General features: G+C 43.3%; 1 protein-coding gene across 1 annotated transcript in view; it reads right to left on the reverse strand.

Annotated features, from left to right (window-relative positions):
* Positions 1-15,805, reverse strand: part of CNTNAP1 (contactin associated protein 1) — a 379,706-nt gene that overhangs the window by 125,535 nt on the left and 238,366 nt on the right. Inside the window, exons 8-9 of the mRNA XM_085608996.1 lie at positions 15,255-15,516; positions 13,185-13,334 (exon numbers count right to left, since the gene is read on the reverse strand). Of these exons, the coding sequence (XP_085465122.1) occupies positions 13,185-13,334; positions 15,255-15,516 (412 nt within the window). The remainder of the gene's footprint in view (positions 1-13,184; positions 13,335-15,254; positions 15,517-15,805) is intronic.

Here is a 15,805-nt window from a genome sequence, read left to right on the forward strand (position 1 = left end):
GGCTCATGGTTTGTGTGTGTGGTCCCTTTTTATTGGTCCATTTGTGGGTGGGGCTCAGTTTGAATTTTTGGTGGGTGTTTTATAAGGGGTGGTTGTGAGGTTGCCCATCTGTTTGCCTGTGTGGATGGTCAGTCCTTTGCATTTTTTGTGCAGTGTAGACGTGTTTTGTGGTGTTGTGCGAGTCGAATTGGCCCTCCTTGTGGTATTTTACAGTGTCCGTGGTTCAGTACGGTACAGGGGTACGAGTCGTACAGCCACACACCCCCATGCGTAGTGGATGTGAGGTGCGTACACGGACATTGCTATGTACGGTGCGTACACCCCATTGCTTCTGTACGGTGCGTAGACCGCCATCATGTATGTACGGTGCGTACCCGCAACATCGCGTACCCGCAACATCCGCCGTACATACGCGATGTTGGGGGTACGCACCGTACATATGCGATGGGGGTACGCATCGTACATTCGCACTGGGAGTACGGTGCATACCTACGCGCTGGGGGTACAGTGCGTACCTACGCGCGCGGGGGTGGTACGGTGCGTACGTACGCGCTGGGGGTATGGTGCGTACCTATACGCTGGGGGTACGCACTGTACATTTGCGGGGGGTACGGTGCGTACCTACGCGCTGGGGGTACGCACCATACATTCACGCTGGGGGTACGGTGCGTACTAACTTCGCTTCATAGCGGGCAAAGTCATTCCCCGTGTACGGGACGTTTTCCGTCCGGATCGTACTAGTACTAGTACATATACCCAATAGCATACACATTTTAAAAAACCAAACCAATTTAATTACAAATAAAAAGTCAACATAAAAAAATTACAAACTACAAAAATTATAGTACATATTAAAAACACCAATAATTATAAATGTTATCATTTTAAATACACAAAAACATAATAATATAAATTTAAACAATATAAAGTAAAATATAAAATTTTACAAATAATACATATACTATTCCCACTCCAATTTATACAATAGTTGGCTAAGGGGCCGATTCCAATCTCGCTCGGTAAGCCCTACGGCCGACTCGCACCCGTAGAGCTTTCCGAGCGACTGCTGGGCTCCATGCGACTGAGTATGATGCGATGCAGCGCTGATGGACTGGGGTCGCTCGGAGCCCCATTAAAGTCAATGGGAGCCTGTTGTATGGTGCGTACGTAGGCTCCCATTAAGAAAAATGCACGTCTTGGAGAAGTGCGCCCCCTATCGCGGGGACGCCCCCCAGTGACCGAGTCGTAGGGCCCTGGGTAAAGGGGGGGCCTGCTTTGCACCCCCAAAGTCCACTTCCTTGAGCTTTTTTGAGTTGGAGGCTCATACTCGATCTGGCTGCTCGACGCGTGCATCATACTTGGTCGCTCGGGAATCGGACCCATTGCGCTGTACGCGTCGGCCATCTTTGAGTCGCTCGGAAGGCTTCGCTGACGGGTACGAGTCGGTCGTAGCACGAGGCTTCCCATGCATTGTACTTGCTTGCTCGTACAGCGGTAGGAGTTAGTCAGAAAATCCTAGGAGTCGGTCGGAAATCGGCTCTATGAAACGGCTCGAATTTGTAGCCCTTACGGCCGAGATCGGAATCGGCCCCAAAGTGTTGGACTCAGGAGAGGTAACTTTATTATTCCCACTCCAGTCACTGTAACAAAAATTATTTATTAAGTAATTATAATTAATTTACTTGCCACGCTATACTCCCACAACTCAAACCTGAAATTTTACTTTACAAAAAATTTATTATACAGTTAACATTAATAATGATCAATTAAATAATTAATATTAAATCATTATAAATAATTTACTTCCCATTCTGTACCCCTATGAACCTCACAACCCGTTATGGTACTAAAAAAAATAAAAAATTATAAAATTGAATTTCCCAAAACTACTTAAAATTTACAAACTATATTAAAAAACATTAACAATATTTACATAAATAATTCATAACATATACAATTAAAACATATGCTAAAATACATAAAAAGTATTAAAAAATGATATCAAAAACAATAATTTTGTAAACTATATTAAAGATTTTGATATTGTTAAAATCAATGTCACCTACCTTAAAATCGATATTCATGACCACGATATTCTTGCACAGGATATTTCTGAATGACAAAATTTTTATCTCGATATATATGTATGACGATATTTAATTTTCAATATATTGTCTGAATACCAGGAGGACAGGACTTGGCACAGCCCTACTTGCACTTGAATAGGCAGTGTCCTGCCCCCACACAAAGGGCTGAATAATGCCCTTCAGTTACTCTGCAGCAAGGGCAGGGAACGCAGGAATCCTGTCCACTTCAAAGGGAAACCTCTAGAAACTTATCACAACTCAAAGGAAGGCCCAGGTATAAATATTGGACCTCAGACACCAACTCTTCAGTACAATTCTGGAACTGTGGCCAGGAAGAAGGACTGCTATGCTGCTGAAAGGACTACCGCTCTGCTAGACTACTACTCTGAAGGACTGCTGCCCTGCATTGCAGACCTGCTGCTCTCTTGGCTGAGTGAGAAGGATTGGATCTACATATTTTGAACCCCTGACCACCAGAGAGACTCCAAAGGCTAGTTGGCTGGCCTCCAGACTAGAGCCTAAGGGACAGAAGGTGCCGACATCCTTGAGCCCAGCACCTAAACTCTGCCATTTGTGAGTCCTACCCTGCCAAGTGGTGCCATTCCAGTCCTGGACCCTTGGAAGTGGGACTGAAGGTGCTTTGCCAGCCCATCTGTGGATTCAGCAGAACCGATGCATCTTCTCTGCTGCGTGGCACAACCCCTAGCAGAAACCAACACATCTCCTCTACTGTGAAGATTCTCCCAGCGCAAAGACTTTGTATCCTCCCTGCAGCCCGCATTGGAAATGCCACTGCGCGATGCGCAACGCAGGCTCTAACATCACAAAACTCCCGGCAATGGCAGACACGATGTTGACGCAAGTTCTCGCACTGCAGCCTTTCAGCGCTTCAGAACTGGTGCATTGCCTCAGCTGGACAGCGCATCCTCAACGACGGACTTCACATCACAAGACCTCATTGACGGGATCTACAACTATGATGCAGCAACTTGCATCACAGCTTCGCAGCTCCTCGTAAATGAGGCATTACCTCTACTGCGCGATGTATCCCCGACACGGGGCTTCACAACTCTCTGCAACCGGGATCTAGGATACTCTTTTTCAGCGGACCTAACTGGGTCCTTGTAACTAGCCCGCACTCCATCATGGTCGGCATGAATCTGTGACTTTGTCCCGGTCTAGGGCAACCACATATCCACTTTTGGCATTTTGTGCTTTTTGGGGCAGTTTTCACTGAAATCTTTAAACCTGCATATCTCCGGAACTACTGTAAGTATTTTTTTTATTGTGGGCTTACATTTTTTTTTTTTATTTACTATATTTTTCTACATTGGTGTAGGATTTTCCTTGTGTTGTGTTTTTCACTTTATTACTATTTGAAGTGTTGTAAAAATACTTTACACATTGGGTCTAGGTTAAGCCTGACCGCTCTGTGCCAAGCAACCAGAGTTTTGACCACAGTAATTTGTAATTTGCTTCTGCCCTGACAAGGATTGTGGTAGCTGCTTGAGCAGGGTCCACCCCAGCAAACCAATGTCTTACAGCCTGAAACAAAGGATAAGTGCTGGTTGACGGAGATGGGTCCAGAACAAAAGATAGGTAGTGGGCAACTCCAAATTAAACCTTGCTATTGAGCAAGGGTGTGGTGATTTTTTGGACTTAACGTATTTCAGGTCCAGCATATTAGTATTGTTGAATGCTTCTTCCTTTAATTGAGATAATATCTTGCATCAGTTTTGAACTTCATATTTATATTTGCTTTGTCTGACTCATAATGGTTTTTCCCCTCACAAAGTTGGCAAAGTCATTAGGTCTAGCTTTGGCAGGCTGTTGAAATGGGTAATTCTTACACACAAAATATCAAATAAGAAAACATTCCACCTCCTAAGTGTGGGTGCCATATGCTTGCAATAAAAATTATTTAGAAAAAACACTAGTGCAGTTGTTTTAATAGTAACATTTTTTTAAGTAGCAAGCTTTTCAGTTGCGCCATGCAGTATATTAATATTATTTGTGACGGATACAAGAATACATCACCACCTAATGAAGGATTTAACTATCCGGTAGCTACAATATTATAATGTCTCTTAAAGACTTTATAACAACAACTTTAAAAAAGACAGAAAATAATTCACACTCTAAATGGGTGCAGACATTACAGGCAAAATAAATAGCTGGTATTTATAGGTAATATAATATCAAATAAAATTAAATAAAACAACATACTTTAAACCACCTTTGCCAAGGTAAAAGATATGACCACAGGCTTTGTGGAATTGCTCAAAGTGAAGGGTGCCCATGGAGAAAGTGGACTGACACATTGCCTCATGCTGTGGTAGTGGGAGGGAAGCAAAATGTGAATGACAATTTAATAGACCAACCAACGGATGAAGCCAAATGACTAAAATCCCCTGTTTACAAGTATATTATGTATCTTTTTTTATAATAACCGTAGGGTTTACCGTAGGGAAAGTGGAAAAAAGTTTTCTCACATTTCGCCAGAGTGTGTAAAATGTCATTAAGTGTGGTGCGAAAATCTTCTCTTGTGCGTCATTGTTTGGGTTCAGAAGGCCAGGAGATATTTGAGCACTTACCTGAGTTATCTTCTGAGGATGAATCTGGATTGAATGAGTATGAAGTGTGTCTCAAAAAATGAGACTTACATTTTCTTCAAAAGTATCAACTGTTTTTGAGAGATATCCCTTTGGAAAACGAATGCGGAGGAAGGGTGAGCCTGTAGAGGAGTATATAACAGAATTAAGAAAGATTGCCTCTACATGTGATTTTGGAAACAGCTATGAGGAAAGGCGTTCATGGAAGGGTGCAATTTGGAGGAGACTAATGAAAGTTTTTGTGAAAAACAATTCCCTCATTACTGAGGTTGTTGCTGTTGCTCAATCTTATGAACATAGTCCAGCCTGATTTGATGTGTTCAGGAAGGAAGTTTGCAGTGATCACCATTGTGAATGAGCTTCAGAGTGGGAGAATGACAAGATACAGGTGGTGAAATCCAAAAAAACTGAGAGGCCTCCATTGAAAATCTGTAAGAACTTTCAAGGGAGCTGTTTCAGATGGGGCATGACTGGGCATATGGGTAATTCTAGAGAGTGTCCAGGATGGAAGGCAGTGTGTAAGGCATGTGGTAAGAAGGGACACTTCAGCTTCTGTAGGCAAGAAGATCATAGAGGCAATGTCTGATGAGGGAGAACAGCCTGTTTGTGAGGAGATAGTTCAAAAGGTCATTGGGCATGATATACAAGCTCCCATGTAGGAAGTGTAATTTGAGAACGTGACAGTGAAAATGTTGTTCGATTCAGGTGCAAAGATTAAATTACATTAATGCCAAAATACATTTATGAGAGAGAATTGAATGGGAAGGTAAAATTGTACAAACTTGATGTTTATTCAAAAGGATATGGGGGTGAGCACACCAAATTGGCGGGTTACTTTCTAGGTTGTATATGCTTTAAAGGAATATACATTTCGAGGAAAGTGTATGTCTCAATGAGAGGTTATTCACTTATAAGCTGGGTTCACCAAAGAGAGTTGAAGGTTTATCCTGATGCAAATGCTGTCCGTGAGAGTGAAAGGTGTTGATAAGTTTGAAGAGATGGATGATGAAATGGTAGGTGTGGAGCAGGTTGGTGAAAGTCAATCTGGACAAGCTAAGTACAAGAAGGAGTTTGCAGGGTATTTCAAGAAAAACATAGGTGGTTGAATGGCTATGTGCATAAGGTTAACCTTAAAATGGCTGTGTGCCCCCCGTTGGAAAGGTAAGAAATGTACCTTTGTCAGTAAGAGAAGCAATTTTATAGAATTACAAAAACACAAAGAAGGTAGAATAATATAATAGAGGAAGTGGAAGTGACCAAATAATTGGCCCCTGTTGTCATGCCTCGTAAGTCCAATGGGGAGGTCAGTCTGTATGTGGACTTACATGAATTGAACAAAAATGTGGTTGTTGATCGCTATCCTCTTCCCAATATAATTGAAATGCAATTCATGATTAAGGGGGCTTCGTGTTTCTCCAACTTAGGTTTAGCCTCAGCCTATTGCCAGATGAAGTTACATCATCCCTCACACAATTTAAGAACTTTTGTGACTCCTTTTGGTACCTTTAAGTTTTTGAGGTTGCCCTTTGGACTAATATCCGTGGCATCCGTCTTTCAAAGAGCAATAGAGAATGTGTTAAGGGGGTTACCCGGTATCAAGATGATGTTCTGATTTTTGTCAAAGATGTGGATGAGCATGATGGGAGGGTGCATGCTGTTTTATCATGTCTGAGAGACAGTGGCCTAACGTTGAAAGCTTAGAAATGTAAATTATATTTTTCGGAAATTGAAGTCCTTGGGCATAGAATTTTTTCAAGGGGTACTGAATCAAGAATTTTTTTACGTAGGACCATTAATGATATGCCTAGTCCACGTGGGAAAGAAGAATTGCCTAATTTTGCAGATTAGTATATAAATATGAGAGCTATTCTAGAAAAGGGAGTATTATTATAATGGTCTAACAAATGTGAAAGTTCATCACTCTCAAACATATGTTAAGCAAGGAACCCAGTCTTCAGAGCTTTCCGCCAGGAGATAACAGCTGAATAATGACTGATGCCAGTGCCAAAGGTATAGTGGCGGCACTGTTGCAAAGCTCTGGTGATGTAGAGCACACTATTTTGTTTATTTCTAGGTGTTTGCGAGGTGTGGCGTTGGATTATTCTGTAATTGAAATAGAGAGGCATTAGCGGTACACTGGGCCATTAATAAGTTGAGGAAATTAGTATGGGGAGCAGTTTTGAAGTCAAAAGCAATCACAAGCTACTCCAGGAAGTATTCTAAAAGAAAGGCATTGAAGTCATCTCTGGAAGGATTAGGAAATGGGTGGCATCCTTACAAGAATTTGGATTTGAAGTTGCATAAGTACTAGGTACTTGGTTGGCGCATTGCTGTTCTCGCCTTGCTAATGATTATGTTGACACTGAAGAATTTGATGTTGGGGATAATGATGATTTTGTGGTATGTGCTGTGGAAGAAGACTGCATACAAGAGGATGAATGTGTAGGTGAAGTAACCAGATGTTGTATTGGTGAAGGTGTGTGACAAAATAAAAGATAGGTGGTTCGGTAATGAGTAAAGCGATGAATAATTAACTGGATTTTGGAATGTGAGGGCTGAACTATCTCAGAAAAATGGGTTTGATTTCCGCAGCTTGAAGGTAGTGCCTCCTCATGGTCTAAGGAATAGATTGATTGATCTGGCACACGAAAAAGTGTTAGGGAAAAAATATTGGTGGCCTGGAATGGATATGCAAGTGGAAAGAGGTGTGAGAGAATGTGGGAAGTGTCTGAAAAGTGATAAGAAGTTGAAATGCAGAACTCAACCCATGGTTATTTGCACACTACCCGGGGGTTCATGGTCTAATGAAGCATTGGATATAGTATGTCCCAACAGGATTTTGAGTGTAGACTAGTTGAAAATGATGGTGATTGACATGTTTTCATGATTGCCATGAATTAAGGTTGCAAATTTAGTTGAATCTAAAAATGTCATGAAGCTTTTTTAGAGGAAGGTTTTAGAAGGGAAGTTTTTCCGAAGATCATGTTGACAGATAACAGTGTTTAGCTTGTATCAAGACAAATAGAAACATTTTTGGAAGAAAAGGGCATGAAAAATAAAGTCACTGCACTTTATCATTCAAAAGCTAAAGAATGGTAGAAAAGTTTAATAAAGTGGTGAAGAAAACTATTCAGAGGACATTAGCTAACAATTTGTGTTGGCAGAAGGAAGTGATGGGCAAGGTGAAAATATACTGTATAATTCCCACTCTTCCACAGGGATTACTCCTTTGAACTATTTTGAAATAGGAAGGCCAGCAATGTTGTCCTGCTTGGGTGAATGAAACGTATTCAGAAGGTTGCCAGGTTAGTGGTAAAGTTAAGGACTGGAGGAAATTGGAAGAGGAGAAGATGAGGAAGAAAAAGATGTTATCTGACAATCGCAAAGCTGTAAAGAATTTGTGATGGAAATTAGTGATCTAGTGAAGATCAAGAATCCCAGGATGTGTGGCTTGTTTTTCAAATATTCTTTGCCCATTAGAGTTATCAAAAATGTTCGCAATGCGTTATAACTGAGGAGCATAAAGTATAGGTTGGTGAAAGTTGCATGAGAAGATGTTTTTGATGGGAGTGGTGTGAGAACGAATGTGAGAGATGTGATAAAGGGGAGTGGAGAGACGAACTCCATGTCCTCAGTGAGGAGAAGTGGTAGAACTTCTAGGAAGCATTCTCGTCTTTAAGACTTTGTGTGAAATATGTGCCTTAAGTGACTATATATTTGTCTTGTTTACGTCTTTCAATAGAGGTGTATGATGTTAAGTTAGTTATTAGTTTGTAAGTTCTGTTTTATCTTTTCTTACCTTTGGTTACCTGAGGAGGTGTGTTGTACCCCCTGCAATGCAATGTTAAGCATAATGCTCGATAGCGAGATGTCTTGGACCCCACATACAAAAGTGTAGAGTTACTTCAACAAGCCGCCATGGCAACATCTAAGAAGCATCAGGCAACGATTTCTAGAGCCATTTCCCTGGCCCTTGAAGTTTATAAATGAAAAGCACAGGCCACCGCTATATATGGTGCTGAGTTATGGGGAGCAGATAATGCTGACATGTGGATATTGCATGAGAATAACTTTATAAGGCCCTTAGTACATCTCCCCAAAAGCAGTACGCTCATTCCCCTGTTTCATGATGTAGCTCTTAAAAGAGTAGAGCATGTGGTGCCTTAAGACCCTCACTATTTGGGTAAGGATTTGGACAGTCCAGGAACTTGCTCCATATAGGGAGGGCGCGAGGCAACTGCTGGAGAAGGATCATTTTACCAGCTTCCTGTGGTTCCGAATTTTGAAACTTGGTTTACCAAGTAATATTTAAGATCTTTCTGGACATATCCTCACTCTTTGCCTATGCTCTCGATAAAGCAATTGAAACTGACCTATTGAGAATATAGCGGTACAAAAGGGGGTGGTGATGGACGGAGCATCAGAACCAATCAAATACTCACACCCAGTCAACAGATCTGGGTTTGATCCATCACCGTTCTTTAGCCCACTTTGCCACCCCAGTTCAGACATGGCCATATGCAAATCAGTCTGACCCTGTGCCTCATGGGAACAGTCCAGCCCGAACTGCCAAGCCATGCCTTCCCTGGACCGGAAACAAGCTTCCTAGGACCGGTTTCTGGCATTTCAGCCGTCTTCAGCCAGGCTTCCTTGAATCCAGTGGCAAAGTGAGCAAGGGACTCACGTCTGAGCATACCCTGCCAACTTATGGCGAACAAAGCGGTACAAAAACCAGAAACCGGTCCTAGGAAGCTTAGCTTGTTTCCGGTCCAGGGAAGGCATGGCTTGGCAGTTCGGGCTGGACTGTTCCCATGAGGCACAGGGTCAGACTGATTTGCATATGGCCATGTCTGAACTGGGGTGGCAGAGTGGGCTAAAGAACGGTGATGGATCAAACCCAGATCTGTTGACTGGGTGTGAGTGTTTGATTGGTTCTGATGCTCCGTCCATCACCACCCCCTTTTGTACTGCTATTGAGAATATGTCACCTTCATCAAAGCTTCAGGCTGGGGAGATTGTCTGTGCAATTCTTGGATGTTTAACCTATACCTCGTTTCGAAATGTTTTTGGATGTTATACAACCTCAGCTGGCTAAGACACTTTATATAACATTTCGTTATGTCAGCTTAGAAAGGTGGCAGAGGGGTTTGAATGTTTAAACCTCACTGCTTTCCTGAAGGTGTTATTGAAAAGAAGATGATTAAGATGTACCTTTCGTTATGTTTACTATGTGCCATGTTTATTCTAAAAACAACAAGGATCTTAAGATTGCATAAATACATTTTAAAGGTTTAAATAATGCACTTGCACTTTAATTTATATAGCCTGTATTGCCACTGAGAGATGGGTGCCAACTAGAGTCTTAACACGGGGGGATGAACCGATTGGGAATTTTGAATATTGTATACCATGTTTTAATTACACCCATAAATGGAATCTGTTTGCATATTGCTTATATCACGTGTTTTCCTTTTAAGCTTTCTTTTATTGTTTGTGTTGAGCAAACGTTACAATTAGAGTCGAGGAACTAGGTTTTAAATGCTAATAGGAAGTATTATGAATTTCTGAATGGGTAAAAGTGATTTAAATGTGTATAGTAGATTGTTTCATTAGTAATTAACTGGGTTGCTTAGACCTATTGATATGAAGAATAATCATTTTTTACTATGACCTTGTATTTCGTTTCATTACAAAAACGTATAACAAGTGAATTGTTTTTCATAATATCGCATGTTGATGGAAATGAATATATTGTACCTTGTTTTTAAGGGAAGAATTTTCCTAAATAAACTATTTTGCTGATGAATGTTTTGTGAAGTCATGAAGGTGTGTGATGGCCTCCACAGTGCCCCTTTTCACTCAATGGAGTGTACAGCATCAGAATCACCATCATGCCTCAGGTGGGGTGAGCACGGCACACTATATCTGCCTTAGACAAGGGTTGCCCACTCGCTGTAGAACCATAAGCAACAAACTGTAGAGGAGAAGAACTGCACCCCGAGCACAGACTTCAGATGGGCTCCAGGTCCACCTCATACGTGGCTTCACAGTCTGTGATTTCACTGCATGAAAGGACTTCATTCTCATGTGCTGGTTTAGCCGCTGAAGAACAAGGGTTGGTCTCTACCACCAGCCTCTTCACACAACACATAGGAAGCAGAGAAAGTAGACCCTTTGGTCGCCCTGGGAGACAGCAAATATCTGTGCTACCCCTCTTGCATCAGTGTGAACTTGTGTTTGGATTCTTTTCTTGGTAAAATGAAAGGAGGATTCTTTGAGAACTCTAGAAACTCCATTGAGCAGGCTGTTGAAGAGTGGAGGACCCTTGTGTCAGAGTTTATGTTCTGCTAGTCCTGTCTAAACTGGCAAGAGCTCCGAACTATTGTAATTCAAAGGTCTGGGGGAGGCTTAAGAAGTAGGGTAGCTATCTATTTATTCAGATGCATTAGGTAAAATGATAAAATTATAGCCACCGGAGGTTTATAATTTTAACTAAAAATACTGCATGCGTCATTCTAAAACTAACAGTAAATGAATGATTATTTTTTCATTAAAAGGACTGCCTTTTCATCATTACTATTATCAATCTATTACTTACGCAGGGATTGTATCATGAACAATCACCAAGTTGGTGATTTCCCTGGCAGATCTCCTTTTGAGCACCCACACCACAACAACAGACAGTGGGAGGGAGGCAGAAGCACCCAAACGTAGAGTCAGTGCTGCAGACAAGGAAGTGGCCATGACCCGGAAACATAAGCCAAGGGCTGCGACAAAAACAAAGAAGTGGTGAGGGCGAGGGTAAATGTCTCAGAAGGGTAGGGGAGGACAAGGGGATGGCATGAATATCTGTGCCCATGGCACTTGAAGGGCAACATGCAAGCAATCTGGTTTGTTGAACACTGAAATATCATGGTAAGTGCTGTGATACAGTAAACATTCCCGGGTGAATGACACTCCATTACGGAAAAAAACATTTTATTGGTGTTTCTGTAACGCTGTCATACCTCTACAAAGCCAAAACAGCTTTTTTAATTTTACATTAAGGGGCAGATTTATGTTAGACTTGCGCCACTTTAACACCGCCGTTGCGTCACTTTTGTGACGCAGCGGCGACGTAAACCCTGCGTCACGTTGCGCCCTATTTACATCGTGACGCATCTATGGAGATGCGTCACGGTGTAGAGCCCTGCGCCACATTAAACCTGCGTCAGGTTTAACCCCTTGTGTGCCACGCCCTTTCCCCGCCCTGTGCCGGCCGTTACATTAGCGGGCGGGGTTTATGACGAGCTGGACTCGTCATGGGCACAGCGCAACCGCGGCCCATGACGAGTCCAGCTCGTCATGGGCACACAAGGGGTTAATGTATGCAGGGTGGGCGCTCCATCGGAAAAAGCCTCGGAAAAGTGACTCAGTGAAATCTACAAGATTTCACTCAGTCACTTTTACGACGCTGCTGCGTCAAAACCTTGCGCCTGCTTGAAGCAGGCGTAAGGCATGACGCAGCATGTTAGGTATGGGCAGCCCCTAAACATTGCTGGAGTTGCGTCGTGCTTGCGACACAACTCCAGCAATTCGCCGCCCTTACGCCGTCAGATGCGTCACGCATCTGTTTATCCTTGCGCCACGATGCGCTGCATTGTAAATGCGGCGCATCTGTGGTGGCGCAAGGGTAAACTTGCGTGACGCATCTTTCCTGGTGTATCCCTGCTGATTTGCAGGGATGCGCCAGGAAACATAAATCTGCCCCTAAGTACCTACTCACCATTTGAATAGTTTCAGGACCCAGGCAATGTTATATATCACTTGTTATTGGCATCAGGTCCTGGGAGCTCTTGGAGTGCATAGTTGAAAGGGTGTTGGGTGTAGTTTGGCCTCAATGGGAACAGTTCGGAGCTGTGCGAGAGGTAAGTTGTGGTAGGACGAGTGAGCACCGCGTTGTGGAGCGTATGAGAATAGACAGCCACATATGCAGATAGATAAGCGTTATCTTTGCGCTGATAGAGTTATAAATAGAGGTGGCCCTTGAGAGAGTCGACAAATGAGTTAGTAAGTTACAAGTGAGTATTTAACAAATAAATACATTTATATCCAGGTCCACGGCTGGAGTGGGGAGCCAATCGCAGTCCTGGCTAAAATGCTCAAACCAGCCCTCTCCTTTCATCTTCTCGTGCAATCCCTCTCTTTTTATCCATCCATTCTCTCTCTCATCTTCTCTCCAGCTCTGATCTCTCGCTCTTTCCCATCCCACTCCCCCTCCATCCCACTTCTTATCTCTTGAAGCCTCCCATGCCTGCTGCAATTAATTTGGGGGATCTGAGGAAAGTGACAGAGGCAGCAGCCCTGGGCTTTCCAAGTCGGCTTCAAATGGTTCCAGTCCATTGGGGAAATGCCTTGTGGATTGAAAGGCCAATCCGATCCTCACCTGAAAATTATTTGCATACTTCACATTTATCTTAAGTCCATGTTCAATCATCCTATTTACCTCCAAAGTAGTACCTGTCCCCAGTTCGGATCAGGAGTTCATAATCCACTCGAAATTCGCCTCCTTCGTCTTCGTCGATGATGACCAGTACAGACCCCTCCCTTGCCAGCAGGGCAACGGAGTGCCAGACCCCATCGTTGAGCCGATAGCCTGCCAGGAAAAGCAAACCACAGTTTAGGAGATGTTTGAACCAATGCTTGTAGGCATGAAGATCTAGTAATGCCTTTTGAGTCAGATTTTGTGCCCACGCTCCTCTTTGCGCCCTTACCTCATTAGAGTAGGCTGGAAGGGTTGTGCGCAGCGGTGGAAGTGCAGCTGGCTCTGCCGTGGGGGACAGTCAGCCTAGATGCCCCCAGAAAGAGTGTTGAACTAGCTGGCTAACTTACAGTGGCCTGTACTACGCCGACCCCATCGAGGTGTTTCCAACTTGACTGTCATGCTCATTATGGCGGTCTCGAACAGAAAACGGAGAACATTTGCGCTGGGAGTAAAGTTCTAGCAAATTAACCATGTCTAACATGAGATACTACCAACTTATACTCCACACTGAGGCACAGAACTCAAATAATGCAATAATGGGTGTGTCCAGTATATACTACACTCAGTAGTGTCAGTTTTTTCTGGGTGAGAAATTGCAGCACCAAAATACTAACTGAGAAGAACGAGGACCTCTGACTGGCTGTGAATTAGCAAGTACACGTCTTGCTGCTCTTTGCAAATTGAAAGCATTTTGAAAATGTGGTTTCTTTGTGTCCAAAACTGCAGTTCCAGTCATGGCACCCCGAAATGAAAAATCACAGAGATGCCCCCCACAGGCTGGGAGAAGTTTCTGAGTGGGTAGAGAATGTAAATAAAATAATTTCCAAAGCAAGACCATAGATTTTAGAAATGTGAGGTTTGGTTTGGTGGCAGGTCCGCTACAGACGTGACTCCCATGCTCTCCATGCCACTGAAATCAAGCTATCCTGGCTGAAGAGGGGTGAAACCCCAAAACCGGTCCTAGGATGCTTGTTTCCAGTCCAGAGAGGACCTGGCTTGGCAGTTTGCATATGGCTGGGTTCAAACTGGAATGGCATGGTGAGCAAAAAAACGATGGATTTAGGCCCAGATCTCTGTACTGGGGTGAATACATGACATTGTTCCGCATTCTGTCCATCAACTGTTGTTTTTGCATTTGTCACCCCGAGTGGGAAGGGTATGCTCAGACGTGAGTCCCATGCTCTCCATGCCACTGGAATCAAGCTATCCTGGCTGAAGAGGAGTGAAACCCCGAAACCGGTCCTAGGATGCTTGTTTCCAGTCCAGAGAGGACCTGGCTTGGCAGCTCAGGCTGGACTGTTCCCATGAGGCACAGGGTCAAGAATGATTTGCATTTGGCTGGGTTCAAACTGGAATGGCATGGTGAGCAAAAAAACGATGGATTTAGGCCCAGATGTCTATACTGGGGTGAATGCATGATATTGTTCTGCATTCTGTCCATCAACTGTTGTTTTTGCATTGGTCACCCCGAGTGGGACGGGTATGCTCAGACGTGAGTCCCGTGCTCTCCAAGCCACTGGAATCAAGCTATCCTGGCTGAAGAGGGGTGAAACCCCGAAACCGGTCCTAGGATGCTTGTTTCCAGTCCAGAGAGGACCTGGGTTGGCAGTTCGGGCTGGACTGTTCCCATGAGGCACAGGGTCAAGACTGATTTGCATATGGCTGGGTTCAAACTGGAATGGCATGGTGAGCAAACAAACGATGGATTTAGGCCCATATCTCTGTACTAGGGTGAATGCATGACATTGTTCTGCATTCTGTCCATCAACTGTTGTTTTTGCACAGGTCCGCTCCGCGTCATAGTAGCCCTGCAATCACCTTTTCCCATGAAGCAACTCCCACTATTACTGTGGATTCCTCTAAGGAAAAATAATATACCCGATCCCGAAAGCAACCCGCACTGCTTAAATAACCCTCATGTTCAAACCCCCAGCTAACATCATTTTGAAATGTAATACACTTAACTTTCGTTAACAAGAGCTGATAACATAGCACCCAATTGAATAACCATATCCTCACACTTCTACACACCTGCAGCAAACTCCAGGTTCTTTCGGTCTTTCTGTGCGATGGTCACGTTGATTTGTCCTTCACTCAAGGTCATCTCCAAGTATCCCAGATTGTCCACAAATTTAGAAAAAAGAAGCAGGCCAACCGTATCCCAGGTCCTAAATTTGAAGCTAACGGAGATCTTGGTCTTTCTTGGAATGGCTGGAATCTGCATGTAGTTATTAATACCAGCGAATGTCACTGGGATATAGAGGCGATCCACGCAGTAAAAGAGAACTCTACCCTAGGAAATAAAAACAGAAGGAAGGTCAACCGTCAGAGTATTCAACTCTATAGAAGATCAGTCCATTCTCTATTATCTAACAAGCTATGTGTGCATACAATATATCTTAAGGACTTGGCTGACAAGCTTGCTCAATAGTTTGGTAGTGTTTGAGAAGCCCTTAACATTCTCGGTTACTGGTTTAAGTCAACCCATGGACACAATACTTGCTGTCTTGCTTCATTAATCTATGTTTAAGTTGTAAATTCACTCATTGTAGGTTTCCTTTTTCAATTGAATACATTTTTGG

Source organism: Triturus cristatus, chromosome 1_1 (genome assembly GCF_964204655.1).
Source record: "Triturus cristatus chromosome 1_1, aTriCri1.1, whole genome shotgun sequence".
NCBI lineage: Eukaryota > Metazoa > Chordata > Amphibia > Caudata > Salamandridae > Triturus > Triturus cristatus.